At 41.3% G+C, this 17,726-nt stretch overlaps 1 protein-coding gene and 1 long non-coding RNA gene across 2 annotated transcripts; both read left to right on the forward strand.

The window, feature by feature from the left end:
• Positions 1-492: 492 nt before the first annotated feature.
• Positions 493-1,538, forward strand: LOC145738404 (uncharacterized). Its single transcript, XM_081993220.1, has 3 exons — positions 493-700; positions 848-1,246; positions 1,306-1,538. The coding sequence occupies exons 1-3, from the start codon at positions 493-495 to the stop codon at positions 1,536-1,538; spliced, it is 840 nt and encodes a 279-aa protein (XP_081849346.1).
• Positions 1,539-6,036: 4,498 nt separating this feature from the next.
• Positions 6,037-6,906, forward strand: LOC145738202 (uncharacterized). Its single transcript, XR_014180638.1, has 2 exons — positions 6,037-6,666; positions 6,721-6,906. It is a non-coding gene; the product is annotated as an uncharacterized LOC145738202 (long non-coding RNA).
• Positions 6,907-17,726: the final 10,820 nt, after the last annotated feature.

A 17,726-nucleotide genomic window follows, 5' to 3' on the forward strand; every position in this document is an offset into this window, starting at 1 on the left:
ATAATAATAATAATAATAATATTTATTTAGCAGAAATGCTATATACAAATACAATAAGGAAAACAGAAATTTTAACAATTAAATAAAAACCAAACTATTACTAACACGACACACATTATATAAACACGAGATAGTGGAAAACCAAACATCGACTATAGACGAAGTTGTTTTAAAGGTCTCACGCAAAGTAGGAGTGTGTCGTGCTTCAGTTTTTAATGTAATAAGAGAGTACAAACGAAATCACACTTTCTCTGAACCAAACACAAATAAAAATAAGAAGACCATTGTGAAATCATTGGACGAGGCTGATAAACATGCGATCAGAAGAAAAGTGCACGATTTTTTTTTTTTAAAGAAATACCCACAATCGACAAGGTATTGAAAGAGGTTAATGAAGATGCCGTTTTGCCAAGTTTCAAACGATCGACTTTTTATAAGCTTTTAAAGCACTTGAATTTTAAATGGAAAAAGCGTGGACGAAATAGTTTGTTAATGGATAGAGAAGAAATTCTGTTGTGGAGAAGAGATTATCTGATTAAAATAAAGTCATTTAGAGAACAAAACAGGAAAATTTACTATCTGGACGAAACGTGGGTTAACGCAGGCCACACTGCCTCTAACGTATGGGTCGATGAAACTATCACAACATCGAGAAAAGCTTTTTTAGAAGGACTCTCTACCGGATTAAAAAATCCCACAGGTATGTTCCAAGCTTTTTCATCTCCTTAAGTTGTTCTTGTTTTCCATTTTAGAAGAAACATGCGATTTTAATTCATTCTTCTGTTAAAAAATATTTCCATTTAAATTGTACAGCGAATACATATTAATTCTAATTCTATATTTTTAGGTAAAGGAAAACGACTAATCGTCTGCCATATTGGCAATGAAAATGGATTCGTTGATGACGGCCTGTGGTGTTTTGAATCCAAAAAAACAGGAGACTACCATGAAGAAATGAATGGAGAATCGTTTGAAAACTGGTTTTCCAACATTTTACCCCGTATAGAAGAGAATGCAGTGATTGTCCTTGACAATGCTCCTTATCATTCTCGAAGACTGGAGAAGATTCCAACCACTTCTTCAAATAAATTAGACATTCAAAACTGGTTGCAGTCCAAAAATATCCATTTTGAAGACTCAATGCTCAAAGTCCAACTTTTGGCATTAGTCAAGCAACAAAAGGCTAAATACGAAAAGTACATTATTGATGAACTGGCCGCCAGTCAACTGTACTTCGTTTACCGCCGTACCATTGTGAACTTACTCCAATTGAGCTAATATGGGCTGAAGTCAAAAATTTTGTAGCCCAGCGAAACACTACTTTTAAATTTGGAGACCTCAAGTCAATTTTCAATGAGGCAATACAAAGCATTACAGCGGAGAAATGGGAAAAGTGTGTTGAACATGTAAAGAACAAAGTGGAGAATCAAATGTGGAAGCTGGACAATATAATGGAGGTACAAGTAGAGGCACTGATCATTGACACTGCAGATGATGATGAGGATAGTGATGAAGATGAAAGCACCTCAAGTTCGTAAACACTTTTTTCATGTTTCGCATAACCCGAATCAGGGATAATATGAAACACCGATAAAAAAAGTTTATCACAAAAATAAAAATAAAAAAATACATCAAAATTTGAAATTTGTGTTATCATCAAAATTTGATTACTCTCCTAAACCATGTATAATTTTGGAAAAATCTAGTAGCAATTTGAAACAAATTATATTCGTTTATGTAAAAGAAACGTTTCATATTACCCCGTTCTACGGCACCTACATTTACATTTCAATATTTGTAAACCATTTTTATGTTGTCAAATAAATACCCCTTACAATATATTGTAATGTACGTTAATATTCCGCCACTAAAATTAATGTTTCTATAATAGGAAAAGCCCTCTAAAGCAAAGTATAATTATTGACGTTACCGTTATTGCCTCTATCTGGTCAACATATAGAAAAACATTCTCTTGTAGTTTTTCCAGACTTTACAAAATTTCTAGCGTTAACAGTGCACATAACTAAAAAAATTTTAAAAAATCCATTACAATAGTAAGTATACAATATTTATTACTTCATCGTGGTTCCAAATACGGCCCTGTTTTATAGTACACTTTCCAACAATCACCTGCATAGGGCATGCATTTGTTTACGTTCAGTCTATCCATAAAATGAATATACTATAGAGCGTTTTTAATAAAACCTAATGATGGTAAGACTGACTCAGAATTGGAATTTGTTGTACATATGTTAATAAATAATTTGCCTATGTATGAGTTAAAAAAAATGAATTCAAGAAGGCCACTGAGAATGATGTAGTGTTAAAAGAGATGAAAGGTTTTATTCAGTCTGGCTGGCCAGATAAGAATAAAATTCCTTGTCACCTTAGAAATTACTATAAACTTAAAGATGAGCTGTTGGTTTGCAATGATGTTCTATTTTTTAAGAACAAAATTGTTGTTCCTGATTCCTTGCGCCCAGCTATGCTACAAAAATTACATGAGGGACACTTAGGAATTGAAAAAGTTAAGTCTAGAGCTCGGGGAATCTTTTATTGGCCTTCTATGAGCCAACAAATTGAAGATTTTATAAAAAAATGCCATATTTGTGAAAAGTATGCTAGGAAAAATGTGAAAGTGTTTTTACATCCATTTCCTGTGCCTGAAAGGCCCTGGGAAAGAGTTGGAATTGATATTTTCTCGTATGCTGGACACCCATACTTAGTGTTAATGGACGCATATTCAAACTGGTTAGAGGTGGTTCTGTTAAAAGATAAGTCCAGTAGTCAGGTCATTTTAAAACTCAAATCTATCTTTGCAAAATTTGGATGCCCTGATTTAGTGATATGTGATAATATTCCCTTTAATAGTATGACCATGCAAGAATTTGCTAAAGACTGGAATTTTGAAATTGTTACTCGTTCTCCCAACTACCCAAAATCTAATGGGTTAGCGGAAAAGGCAGTTGGCATAGCAAAGTTGCTTCTTAAAAAAAGTGTAGAGGAAGGTAAGGATATTTTTGATGCTTTGGTTCAATATAGAAATACCCCTTTGAAGTTTATTAATTATTCTCCTGGGCAGCTTTTAATGAGCCGAATTTGCAAAACTAAAGTGCCTATTTCAGCTGACTTACTGAGGCCATCTTTATGTAGTGAGGTAGGCAATAGCTTACAGCATAGGTCAGATATCAATAAAACATATTGTTACGATTTTCCCGTGGGTTCACACAAAGTCAATTTAACTCAACAATTAATAAATTTATTTACACTTCAAAACACTCCGTACAATAATTAACACAGCTACTAAAAACACTACTACAATTCCACAATTACTTCGCTATTTAAACTTTACCGCGTTCCCAAATACACTACTACTACACTAACTCTATCGTCGACGACGCCGCTTCTTTTATATTCGCAAACCACGTTCTAGAATGACCGCGAAACGCTTCGCGGGTTGCCTTGACCATTCAAGAATCTTCCAGGCGGCGCTTCCTAACTGTGGCCTACTTTAATACGCGCCCGGCCAGATATTGCGGCGCATCGGTTGCATCGAGTATCGAGCATAGTAGGCCCAGACCGTAACAATATTATAATAAGACAGCCAGGAAGGCAACTGTGTTAAAACAGGGCCAGAACATTAACGTATATAATCATGTCAATAAGTGGTGGGAACCTGCTCAGGTGCTAGATGATCATTCATCCCCTCGTTCTTACATTGTAAAGGATGGCTCAGGTAATACTGTAAGACGAAACAGGTTTGATCTAAGAGAGTCTAGAAATGAATGTAAGCCTGGCTATGATCTTTTGAACGGTGATGATCTGTCCCCCAGTATTGCTGTTAGGAGCCATCCTAGAAACACTTCATTGGATGAAGAGGTTGTGCCAGCAAGTACATCATTAAGCCATTGTAATCTTAGTGATAATATTAACCATTTTCAGTCAACATCTAGTCCAGTGAATACCACGTATTCTAAAGTAGTAACTAGAAGTGGTCGCCATATTAAGGCTCCTTCACGTTTAAATCTATAAGTTGGTTTTCTGTTGTAGTTAGTGTTAGTTTTATTTTAAAGTGGAAGGATGTATTATATGTTGTTAGTTCAGCACACATTCCTACTAGTGACTTATGCCACTAGTGACAGTTGTCATGTCAGCGGGATGTCGGATACGCGGGAGTGGCTGGACTGGGAAGTTAGATGGAGGATGTTTAGTTGTTCATCATAAAGCCTGTTGAGTTAGAAATGTGATTTGTCTTTTATTGCAAGCCAGCAATAATACAACCATCTTAAATAGAATTCCTTTCATCATCATTTTCAGGCCATCTGATGTAAATATGTTTTAGTTTATTAACTATGTATAAACAAGCATTTACAATTTGCATAACTGTTGAGGCAACACTTCCAAATCTATCTGCAATGACAACTAATGGATCATTATGTGCCATGTACCATAAAAACATTAAAACTGATCTTTCTGGGATATAAGGGTAATTTTCGCCCCTATATTTTTTCTTTATTAAATCATATTTATCATGTTCTAAAACAATTCTGACAAGACGTTCAAACGTGTCTTTTTTTAGTCTAAACAATTGGAAAAACACATCCGAATTGTATTTGTATATCCAATCAGTGTGATCAATTGTAGGATGGAAGTACTGGTTCGGAATGAATATTAATTTTTTTCTGGAACTTGCACTCAAGTATTCGTTGAAAATGACCAAAACGGGCGTTAAATCAAATAGTTCTTCCATTAAGGATAGCATCAACAAATATAGAGTTTCCGTTTCCATTTGCAAAATGGAGACGATGGAGATTCCCCATATTAAATCCAAAGTTTAAAATAAAGGATCCATTCTTTATTTTAAATTTATTTATTTTAATTTTTAACGGTTACCTGGTAAAACTTATGCGGGTTACCACTGTATTTTCGTGAGCTCTCGGTCGAGTGATAGTGAACAAAAGATTTGGAAGAGTGGGGGTATAACCGCACGTATACCGGATTTTGTTCACCGGGATCCAGCGTGATCTCGCGAAAAATTGCTTATTTATTGCATGTTAATTTTTTGACACATCAAAACAAAAACAAAAGCAAAGTGACCAGTTGGCATTTGACATCACAACAGATCCAAGATGGCCGATCAGCGGAACTTGTTTACGTAAAGTCATCCGCCGGGTGACGTTGGATGCTCGGGGGCACGATATGCCCTATAACCGAAAAAGAATTACTGGCGTGGTCTGTGGTTATGTATTACTCTTTGATTCTCTCTCTAGATTAAAGTAGTTAATCTTCACAGAGTGGAGACATTACTTTCCTTTTGAGATAGGTAAGTTCGAATAATCAAAATATCTAAAAATTTAGATTCATTACTTACTGTTTAAAAAAAACATGGCAGCAGCACAAAGATGTTTTCTTTACAATCATAGTGTCACGTTAAGGGTTGGTTGAGGGGGAAGAATACTCAGGTTTCCACAGGTAACCCACTCTTTATTACGTAATAGTGCCTTAATCTCTAGACGATAATCTTACCCCCAGATGGCTAAGATGGCGGGGATCATGACGTGGTCTGGCTTCTAGGCAAAGGTACACGGAGGGCAACGCTTTAGCGGTGGTGAATGAACCCTAGACTTAGGTCCGAGGGCATTCACCGAGCCGGCAAAGACGCGAAGAGCCTAACAAAGGGAGGTAAGCTGGAACGGCAACTCGTGCTGCGCGTCCACACTAATTCCTTTGTTAGGGCTGATCTAGGGTGTGGCACTTGGTCACCTACTGCTCCACTTTTAAGTTGCACAATAGGCGTACCCAGACTAACCCGGAGAACAGTGATCTGTACGTGCTTTTGGTGCAGTATTTATACTCACATCGTGACCCCAATTCGCCGATCTTGTTGACATAACTACGGTACTGGGGGAGATCGGGGCAACTTAAGGTAACGGTACCTAGTGTAATGTCTATGTTACATGCCCCTCCCCTATGAAGTGTTCGCCCCGGACACTAAAATCGTACAAGTCTAACATTGTCTATGTGCTAACAGGTGGGTTCATGTGGTGGAACGAATCCTTTATTTATACAAAATCTTATAAACTAAACCATTAATTATGCCACGCGCCTGAGGGCTTGTCTGAGCGGTCCAGCATCCTTGGTCGCTACTCAGTTCACGGATACCAAGTCTGCCAGTTCCCAGGTTGTATTGGTGCTGCCGTCTATTGGTGCGCGTTGAGACTTCCTTTTTTGGCCGGTGGTTCGTTACTTGGGTTGTGTGCTAGGTGGCGCTGTCACAGAGTGACCTCCTCTCATGTAAAATATGTTTATATTTTTTTTTAAAACTATGTTATGTATAAAAATATTTTTGTTACCCTATAAAATTCCCTTACGATGCATAGTCTACCTTTTTCTTATTACTCTAATTTATGGTGTAATTGGTCTTCGAAGCCTCTCTGATACGATTAAAATGAACTTCGTTGGTGAGTGAAAAAATATCCCCTTTTTTTTTTTTTTCTCTTGGTGCTTTTCTTTTTCCAAAAAAACAAAAGGGAAAAAAAACAAATGAAATAAAAAAAAAATTTCCTTGTTTGTGTGTCAGATTCCCGTGGGATGCCCTTAAATCTGCGCGTCGTGCGTCGCAGGGTGAACTCCTTTTTGCGTCGGCGAGTGCCAGACCTCCCTCGCGTAAGTATTCTGTATACCTTTATGTGTGTATTGTTATCAATGTTTTTGTGTTAGGGGTTCCGAGCGACAATCTATTTTTTTAAAATCTGGGGTGAGGACTGGCCGCCCGTACTCCCCGCCGGACACATCGTGGTGTACGAGGGGCCATGTTGTGGGCAGCTATGTCTGCTCACCTTCACCCCGCGGCTTCGGAGGCCAATTGTGCACTTTTATTATTGAATAAAATTTTTGTTAACGCTGTGTCTTATCTAGTACTTATTTAATCCTTATTTATCCTGCTGTCTTGGCTTTGTGCCCGATTTGTGTCAGTCACTTGTCTCTCAAGTTGGCAGACCACACCTTTTTCCAGCTCATGCGCCAGGTCGGCTGAATCGTCAATTTTGATGACGAAGGTGTTCTGCCCACGTACTGCTTCTGGTGCCATTTCTTTGCTGTTGCCGTTGCTGGTGAGCTGGTCGGTTTCGTCTTGATTGACCCTTTTGTGCCTGTGGCTAGTTCGTCTGGAGGTGAGAAAATGTTTTATTAAGCTATATACGATTAATGTGATGACTAGTGCCCCTGTTGACCAGGTAAAAATCAGCAACCAAGAGTTGTCTGTTGGCGGGCAGGCCATTGCCATGGTTGATGCACTTGTTGGCACCGCGTGGGTGACCGCCATTATGGCCGGCCGTCTGAGGAGCAGGTAAATTACGGCTAGGGACAAGGTGATATTCCATAAAAACATGAAGGAATGGTTTCCGTTGTGTACGGTGTTAGTGTTGGAACTTGGGATTTTGTTCCAATTTTCTTCTAGCGTTTGCCTTAGCGTTCTTTCTGAGGATAAATTAAAATGCGGCAGTTCCGTTGTCCAATTGCCGTTTAGGCATTCCGAGAAATTTTGGAAGGTAGGTAAATATGCTTTGTTATTTGTTGGTTTTAGCACAAACGTTTTTAGGTTTGTCCACGCGGCCGGTAAAATGTGCTTAATGGCGGCCATTGACTTGTCAGATTTACAAGGGAAGCGTTTTTGGATCATGACTTCGTTATTTACGCTTAGCTGGCATTGACAAGGTAGGGTTATCCTTAATGCCCCTGGTATGTTTAGCATTTCAGTTTGCAAGTTAAGTGAGTCCTGAGGGCATGTAATTGTGGTGTTGGGTTTGGGGTGTGTCAGCAGAAATTCTTCTGACCCAATTTCCGATATGATCATGAGGTCTGACTGATGACAGTGCATTGGGCAGTGTTCAGCGATGTCTTCAACTGTGGTTCCGTGGAACAGCTTGCGTGCACAGGTAGGGCCTTGTGTCTGATCCCCCGCGAATCTCGGTAAGTAGCATAACCTGTCTTGGTATGGTTTACATTCGTGAAGTGCAATGCCTGTTACCTCTTTTAGTATGGTTCGGGTTTCTGTAGTGGCTACTGCCATCATTAGTGGTGCGTGTCTGATCGTGCAAGTCTGCTTTTCCCATGCAAAAGGGGATGTTAGTAACTGGAATAGCCGCCACTGACTGCCTCGAGAGATAAGCGGGATTTTTATGTGCACCACCAGCAAACCTTCGGAGAACGTGCATTCACTGATGGGCAGGCGGAAGTATGATGACAATTGGTGGATTGATATGGCAAGTTCAAATCCATTTTTGTTTATTTCTTTCTCTATTTTCCCCAAATCTGACAGTAGTGTTTCTGGTTTTATTAGTGCCATGGGTATTTGTTTCTGTCTACACTCCTGGAATGCTGTCTGGCTCCGCATTTTTCTCAATAAGAGAATAATTCTGGTAGCTGTCCCCAGATTTGCCTCCAAATTAGTTTGGATCATTTCTGACACCCATTCGCCCCCTTGCTTTTCTTTACTCAGGAATTCCTCCAAACTGTGGATCCTGGTTTCTGTTGTTCTTATTGCTTTATTTGTTTCCTCCTGACATCGTTTTTGTTCCTCCGAGTGTAAGCTTAATGATTTCAGGACCTCCCCCATGTTGTCATGAAGTGCTGTTATGTGGGCTTCTAGTTTATTTTCCTCCATAGACATAGAGTCCATTTTTTCCTGTGTTGCTACACCACAGCAATAGTTCAGACCGTCCGCTATGAATCCCAACGAAAATGTGCGTTTCGTTCTTAGTGACCTTGGTGCTTCTTCATCTGAGTGCCAATTTGTCCTGTATAGCCTCATTTCGTCATCTATTGCGTCTTCTAAGTCCTTCAAGTGCCTTCTGGCTTGGCAGATGGAGCTCTGATTTCCTTTCATACAAGTTTCCAAGGGGCTTTTCCTAGGGGTCGGGTTTACTTTTGGTTCTGACCAGGGTATTATATAGGTTAACGGGATAGTGCTTTCGTAAATGATTGTACTAGGTAGTTCTTTCCAGGTGGCCCCAGCCGTTACTTCTACGTGTTGGGAGTTAACCGAGCAGAACCTGGAAAAATGTTCTGACTTAGTGTTATTTACGAGTTTGTGGGTGCCCTGTGGCCCTTGTCGTCCCCCTCTTCCTCTTCTTCCGTTATGTCCCCCAGTGTCCACTCGTCGTAGAATGGCAGTATCCTGCCTATGTGCACGACATCGGTTTTTCTGCCACCCTCTTGCTTTACTTCGTAATTCACCTCGCTTATTTTGTTTGTAATCCTGTATGGCCCAAACCATCTTAACAACAATTTCTCGCTCTTGCCCACTTTTCTTATTGGTATAAATATTTTTACTCTGTCTCCGACTTCATATTCCCCTTCTCTGTGCCTAGAGTCGTAGAGTACCTTGTCTTTCCCTTGTTTTTTCTGAATGTTGTCTACGGCCAATGCTCTTATTATTAATGCTTTTTCCCTTAACTCTTTGGCGTTTATGCTCGTTTCTTTATCCAAGAGAGCAGCGTCCAATGGCAGCGTCGGGCTTCGTGCAAATATCAATTCGAAGGGCGTGAATTGCGTCGTCTCTTGTTTCGCCGTGTTGTATGCGAAGGTAACGAAGGGCAGGTATGAACACCAGTCCGTTTGTTCTGTATTGCAATACAGCGACAGCATGTCGGCTAGTGTTTTGTTCAACCTTTCCGTTAGCCCATTGCACGACGGGTGATATGCTGTGGTGAAGGTGCTTTGGATGCCCATTATTTGTTGAAGCTCTTGCACTATCTCGGACTGGAAAACCTTTCCTCTGTCGCTCAGAATAGTGCGGGGCACACCATGTATCAAGAGCACTTTTTCTAGCAAGAATTTTGCTACCGGCCCTGCCTTGCCGTTGGGTAGGGCTGCAGTTATCGCGTACCTAGTAGCGTAGTCGGTTACCACCACAATGGTTGTTTTTCCCTGACTGCTTTTTCGAAAAGGACCCAACAGATCTATTCCCAGCTGATCAAACACTTGTCCTACTTGAATAGGCTGTAGTAGCCCTAGGGGTTTTCTGTTTGAGGGTCCTTTCCTTGCTTGGCAATCCCTGCATCCCAGGATGTATTTGTGCACATCCTTCACCATGTTGTCCCAGTAGTATTTTGGACTTAGTCTACTCAGAGTTTTGGTCATGCCCATGTGACCACTTGTGGGTGCGTTGTGGGCTTCCCATAGCACTTCCTCCCTTAGTGCCCGTGGTATTACGAGTGCATATTCTAAGCCGTCCTTATCTGTAGTGGCTTTGTACAATATGTTGTCCTTTACCCTGAAATTCTTTGCCTTTCGTCGCGTTATTGCATCGCCTTTGTTATTTTCAGGGTCTATGATTGCTTCTTTTAATTCCCTTAGATCCTTGTCTCTGTTTTGTAATTCGTCCATCTTTACTGTCGAGATGGTGAAGGTGGGCACGTCATCTAACTCCTCGATTTCCATATTATCTATATGTAGGGCGGGATTGCGCGATAGACAGTCTGCGTCTTGATGCTTGCTGCCTTTCTTGTATATTACTGAGTAGTCGAACTCGGCTAATTTTAGTGCCCATCGAGCCAACCGCCTGGAGTGGTCTTTTATGTTATGTATCCAACAGAGTGCATGGTGGTCGGTGACTATTACCACCGGTCTTCCGTAAATGAGATGTCTCAAGTACGTCATTCCCCATACAGCGGCCAGCAGTTCTAGTTCACTTATAGAGTAGTTTCTCTCAGCCTTAGATAGTGACCTGCTTATGTATGCTATGGGGTGGTTTTGCTTGTCATCTCCTTCTTGCAATAGTATCGCCCCAATGCCCTCTGTACATGCGTCTGTGTGGAGTGTGCACCCGATGTTAGGGTTGTAGTGTTTCAACACCGGGGCTGTTGTCAGCCGTTCTTTCAGTTCCTGAAATGCCTTTTCTTGTTCTGTGCCCCAATGAAATTTGTTTTTCTTAGTAGCCTCGTGCAGGGGCCGCGCCAACACTGAATAATTTTTTATGAACTTCCTGTAGAAGTTGCATAAGCCCAGGAAACTTTGGAGCTCTTTAGTTTTCCTTGGTGTCGGAAATTCTTTAATCCCTGTTAACTTCCCTTCTTCGGGGTATATGCCTTCCCCGTTCACCGTGTAACCCAGTATTCTTACTTGCTCCTGCAGATATTCGCATTTGCTAGGTTTTAGTGTGAGGTTGGCGTCTCTCATCCGCATGAATACTTTCTCCAGTTTTTCGATGTGATCGTCTAGGTTTTCGGAGAATATTATTATATCGTCCAGATATATCAGGATTTCCCTCCACTTAAGATCTCCAAAAACTTTATCCGCTAGCTGCTGGAAGGTGGCTGGGGCATTGCAGAGTCCGAAGCTTAACACATTGAACTCGTAGGAGCCATGTCCTTGTGCCGTGAAGGCCGTATATTGCTTAGAGGTTTCCTCGATCGGAATCTGCCAATACCCTGAGAACATGTCCAGTGTCGTGAAATATCTGGCACTCCCCAGATAGGTCAATATGTCATCTATCTGCGGTAGGGGGTAGCAGGATTTTTTCGTCACCGGATTGATGGTTCTCTTGTAATCTACACAGAATCTGGTGGACCCGTCTTTTTTCTTAACTAGGACTACAGGGCTTGCCCAGGGGGAATGGCAAGGTCTTATTACCCCACAGTCTAACATCTCCTGAATCTGGGTATCTATTATCTCCCTTTCGCTCTGTGAGACCTTGTACGGGCGGCATTTTACCGGCTTGTCCTCAGTTACCTCTATCTTGTGCTCGATAAGGTCTGTTTTTCCCATGAATTTGGGTGATTTGCAGAACACATCCTCGTAACTTGACAACAGTTTTTTTAATTTTTCTTTAAAACGTCCTTCTGGTATGTGTTCCAGCTTATGATCCTCTAGATTCACCCTTTCCTCGTTTGATTGACGGACCGAGAATACCTGACTTGATGCCGCTTCTTTTTCAATTTTTGCTATGGTGGTGCCTTTATATACTACTCTTGGCGTTGGGCCGACGTTTTTGAGCTCTATCGTGGGGCTCTCTCTGTCTTGCCCCAAGTTGACCAGCAGGTGGTTTCTGATTAACCAGTTTTCATTAGGCACCACGTGTGTTCCTTCTGTTGGGGTATTCTGCGGTCCTGTTGCTATCGTTCTTGATTCGCCAGGCATGATGACCACATCTTCTGCTGCCCTCAATTTAGTTTGTTCTGGCGGAATTTCCTCAAAGTAGTTAGGTAGGACTTCCCATCCTGTTTTTACTTTGCTGGCGCGTGTTTTCCTCTTCCCTTTTCCTTTTGATATCCAGATCTTTATGTTAGTGCCTGCCCCTAAATGCGTCTGTCAGTATTTCCTTGCTGGTTAGCCAGCTTGTGGGATCGTCTCGTTGGCTTAATCTTGGTAAGGCGATGCTCCTAATCGCGTGTTGATTTGCCCATTGTTTCAGTGCCGTGCAGCATCTCCTGAAAGGTTCGCTGGCGACTGAATGGGCGTTTTCTTCTTTGGCCGTCATCTGAACTATCTGTCGGCCGTTTTTTGAAAAGAAATCCAGTTCTCCCAGGTGGGAGTCATTTAATTTTTCTACCCCTGCGTGGCTTCTGATGACTCTAGCAATACCCCCGTCGTTGCAGGGTGTTGTGGACACTGTGAATGCCCATGCCGTGTTCTTGGGGAAGGAGAAAATCGATCTGGGCACCTCGTGTATGCTAGGCTCTGGTAAACGAGAATTTGCTTGCTTTTTCCTATTTTTTCCTGCTTTTGCTTGCTGGGTTGCTTTGCTTGGGTTATTATTTTTTTTGTTTTGCGGGTGTAATCGTGGGTCTTGTTTGCTTGTGCTTTTTGCTTGATGGCTGAAACTTATGATCAACCCTTCTTCGAGGGTTAACGTTTTCTTTGCCATGTCGATTGTCGCTTTTGTATCCACCAAAAATTCCATTCCCAAGATGAGTGGTTGGGGTGGGTTTCTTAGTATAGTAGCTCGTATGTCCCATTTTCCTACGTAGTTCCCTACTATCTCTAGTGATGTTTTCGTTTCCCCCAGGCTGGGGATTTTCTGGCCCCCAGCCGTGAGCAATAGGGTGGAGTGTCCAGTGCTTCTTTGCTTGGTTTCTATTAGGCGATCGCTTACTATGTTCAGCTCCGCCCCCGTGTCTATTATTGCTGGTATAAAGAATCCATTTAAAATTACGTTGATTGTCAATACCTTGTTGCATGTGGGCCCCCAAGTGGAGAGGGTGACGGGACTCAGTTTTGCCACCCATTGTCGTTTGGGTACTGCGGCCTGCTCCTGCAGGCTGCGGCGAAGTGCCCAATTTTACCACACCGGTAGCACGTGGGCCTGTTATCTCGTGCCCTTGTGCCCGAGTAACGTCTTTGAGGTGGGGGTGTGCGCCTTGTGTCATATTCCCTTCTGGGAGGTGGCGGGGTTTTTTCCCTTGTGAAAGGGCGGCGGTTTTCGTACCGTCCTGGACTTGTCAAGTTGGAATTGTCGTATGCTTGACGCTGTGGACGGAATGTGGGTGTGTTTCTGTAGTCCGGGCGGCGGATTTCGTACCCAAAGTTTGCGTTATTGTATACTCGTCGTTGTGGCTGGAATGTGGGTGTAGGGGGCCGAGGGGGTGATTCTGTAGGGGCGTTGTCCATTGTGATGCATAATAACTTGATTTCTTCTAGTGAACTAGGTGGCCGGTTGGGAAAGTGTGTGAGCCAGTAGTACCTAGCTTTCGCTTCTGTCGTTAAGCCCTCCTGAAAGATCTCCTGGAATTCCCCAAAATCGACATTCCGCTTGTATTCCTCGTAACGGACCCTTAGGTCGTAAAAATAGTTTCTTGTGGGTTCCGACGGGCCCTGTGTTCTTTCTCGAACTCTTGCCAGCAGACGTAGGCTGCTGTTGTCGTCGTCGAATTCCTTTTTGAATGCCTGACATATGAGTGGCCAGTTACTGTCCGGGTGGCCTTCTTTATATTCTGTGTACCATAAGCTTGCAGCCCCCTGCAAGAAAGATTGAAAATACAGAATTTTCAGAGCATCATTCCAATTGTTGGCCACTGCCATTCGGTCATACGTTGCTATGAAAGATTGTGCTGAGTCTTTGCAGGGGTTGAAAGTTGGTGGACTGATAAATTGTGGCAGGGCGGGCGTTTTCTCCCCTGTTTCTACCGTGGAGATCGTACAGTTTGCCATTGCGTCGGTAAGTGTTTCCGAGTCCCTGTTTATCTCCTCTGAATGCGCCTGATTGCGTATCGTTATGTCTTCGTTACTTTTTCCTGCCTCTGTTGCGTTTTTCTGTCGTACCAAGGTCAGAGTGATATGTCTCGGTGATCCCTCTGTATTTTGATTCTGAGCGTTCCCAACGCTTGAACTTCTGTGCCTCGGTGCGAATGGGCTGTCGGGTTTTGCGGATCTCAAATTGTACCCTCTATTCATTCCCTTTTTCCTGCGCCGTTAACTGCGTCTGCGAGGGTGTGTCTACCAATTTGGAGATTAGCAGACGGGGATGAAACGAGGCGCCTCCACCATGTCACGTTAAGGGTTGGTTGAGGGGGAAGAATACTCAGGTTTCCACAGGTAACCCACTCTTTATTACGTAATAGTGCCTTAATCTCTAGACGATAATCTTACCCCCAGATGGCTAAGATGGCGGGGATCATGACGTGGTCTGGCTTCTAGGCAAAGGTACACGGAGGGCAACGCTTTAGCGGTGGTGAATGAACCCTAGACTTAGGTCCGAGGGCATTCACCGAGCCGGCAAAGACGCGAAGAGCCTAACAAAGGGAGGTAAGCTGGAACGGCAACTCGTGCTGCGCGTCCACACTAATTCCTTTGTTAGGGCTGATCTAGGGTGTGGCACTTGGTCACCTACTGCTCCACTTTTAAGTTGCACAATAGGCGTACCCAGACTAACCCGGAGAACAGTGATCTGTACGTGCTTTTGGTGCAGTATTTATACTCACATCGTGACCCCAATTCGCCGATCTTGTTGACATAACTACGGTACTGGGGGAGATCGGGGCAACTTAAGGTAACGGTACCTAGTGTAATGTCTATGTTACAATAGTACTTGATAGATGTTGTCTCATACAAGTGGTTTGTAGAACTAGTACAACAGGTGTCCAGGAGCATCCTGGACATAGGAGATTAACATGGGAAAATGGTTTTGATTTTTTTCCGGATAAACCGGTCATTGTTGCTGATACGGTTGCTCGACAACCTCTTAAGCTGGATTTATAAACTCTGTTGTTCCCGTTGCTCGTAATTCGTTGTTCGTGATTGGCGCTGTTCCGAAAATAACACATAGGGATTCGCACGCATACATTTATAAACCTCGGTTATCGCGTTGCTCGTAGTTTCCATTGTTGCTGGCCGTTATTCTCTGTTGTTCCCATTTAACCAAATTTTATTTCTGTTGCTCGTGATTCGCGATTCAACCAATGAGAGTGCTTAAACAGATCAGATAATATTGACATTTCTAACGTCAACACAAAATTATTAAAAGGCACGTTCCAGTCATTCGACCGTTTTCTTGGCTTGGCTTGGTTATCTGTGCGTTTTTTTGTTGCGTTTGCGTCGTTTTGTTTGAGATGGACATGGAGGAATTGCAAGGAGAAAGTGAAGTAGGAGTAGGGTTGTCTGTAGAGACGGAGGAACTGCTTATAGACCTGATTCAAAACTATAAATATCTGTACAACTTGGCTCACAAGGAATACAAAAATAATATAAAAAAGGAAGCCGCATGGACTGACATGGCGGCTGCCTTAAAAATATCAGGTATCTTGTTTGAGATGCGTTTTTATTATCCAATTATTACCATTATACCGTTCTTTTTTTAGTAAAAGACTGCCAAAAGATGTGGAAGACTCTACGAAACAAGTTTACCCGCGAGAAACGCGAAGGGCCTAAGTCGGGAGCTTCGGCAGAAGTGAGGTGGCCATTATATAAGAAAATGATGTTTTTTGAAAAGTGCCACCGACCAAGAAAGTAAGTTTAGATAATGATGTTGCATGATTCAATGAAGTACATGGCACTACATGGGTATGTCATTCAAACAGAACTCATACGACTACCCCACTCCCAACTACGTCAATGACAAGACCGCTTTCGGCAGCGTCATCAATTGCCTCAGTATCGTCGCCAGGGTCCATATGGGACACTATGGAGGTGCTGTTGTCGCCTGAGGATTCCACTAGCAAACATTTAGAAGAAGAGACAGTTACAACCCTTACAACACATGATCAAATAATAGATCCTGTAGAAACACCACGATCTGGTAATAAATGATGAGTATTTTGTAAATATTTTCGACAACGACCTTCTTTCGACCGACGAAAAAAACGAAAAAATCTAGTCAACAACCCATTGTTGAGGCCACAGAGTTGCTCTCCGTTGCCTGAACTATATAGGAGCAGATGAAGGTTCCGCACAGCGAGAATAAATCATGTACTGACCACATCTGCGCTGTTTTGAATAATTTGCCACCAGAAGTTGCAAAAGAAAAAAGGAAAAAACTCTTAATGATTTCGTATGAAGACTAGAATAAGTTAGTTTAAGTTTTTAGTCAAAAATTATTAATAGCTTAGTTATGAAACTGTCTATATAGTATTTATTTCACAATGTATTGTAAAGTCAAACCCAAACGGATTTATAATAATGGTTATTTTTAACCTCAATGTTTTTTTAGGAACTTCACAAGTTAACCAAAATATAGAAGTCATAGATGTAGAAGTTTCCAACACTCAAATTATGGACAAATTAATTAGCATTGAGAACGCATTAAAATTCGTATTAATGCGTTTAAACGCATTAGAAATTTCGAATAAGCAGGTTCCAGAAAATAACATAATGGAGTTGTCGCTGCCAATAAAACTACCTGTATCTTCAATAACTCTCCTTTTAGAAGCAGAAAATGAGATAATAAAAACGGAAGAGAATAAAAAGCAAATGGTAGGTAACATCGAATTTACAATGAAAGTTTGTGGCAGTATGTTATCACTTGTAAACATTTCAGATGCATAAGTTCCTGCAAGTATCGGGAAAAAACGCAGCCGATTTCACTAGAAGAGGATTAACGACAATTTTTACCAATAAATTGGTGGTTCAGTGTTCTTGGACAGGCCAAAAAAATAATTTCAGAGTAAAAGACTCTGAATTTGTTCGGATATTAAAAGGCAATTTTTTTTGTATAAATGTATTATGTTTTACATTTATTATGTATCTACTTCACAGAAGCCGTACAGCACGTATTCAAGTCAGCCACGGATAAAGAGATTGAAACGTATATGATGGATTGGTTCCGACATGGGAACCAAAGATTGAAAAGGTCCTTAAATTAATTTCATCGCGTTCAGAGCAGTCATAAATAAGAAATAGAAATTTCAAATTGATATTTTTAAATGGATTATTTAATGCAATACATTAATAAAATATATGTTAAACTTTCAGGTGAACAAGATTTATCATTAGGTTAGGCGTAGTTATTTTTTATTATTATACTTATAAGATATATGATATACTAAATATAAGTTAAGTATACAGGGTGTCCCGTGACTCGACCGACAATACCTTTGCCATGTCTAGGTGTTCTATGAGTCATTCTGATGACAAAAGGTCAGAGCCACTATACATATAGGTAAATTCTTTTTTGCTTTGGAAAAATTAGATATGCAACAAACAACTTTTTCTATTCATTATTAGGCTTTTCATATTTTCTTGAATATCTCTGATACAAAAACGAATTGATCTATGGTTGCTATAATTTTGTT

The sequence above is a fragment of the Ips typographus genome, linkage group LG15 (assembly GCF_016097725.1).
Source record: "Ips typographus isolate SLU linkage group LG15, UJ_Ityp_2.0, whole genome shotgun sequence".
In the NCBI taxonomy this organism is placed as follows: domain Eukaryota; kingdom Metazoa; phylum Arthropoda; class Insecta; order Coleoptera; family Curculionidae; genus Ips; species Ips typographus.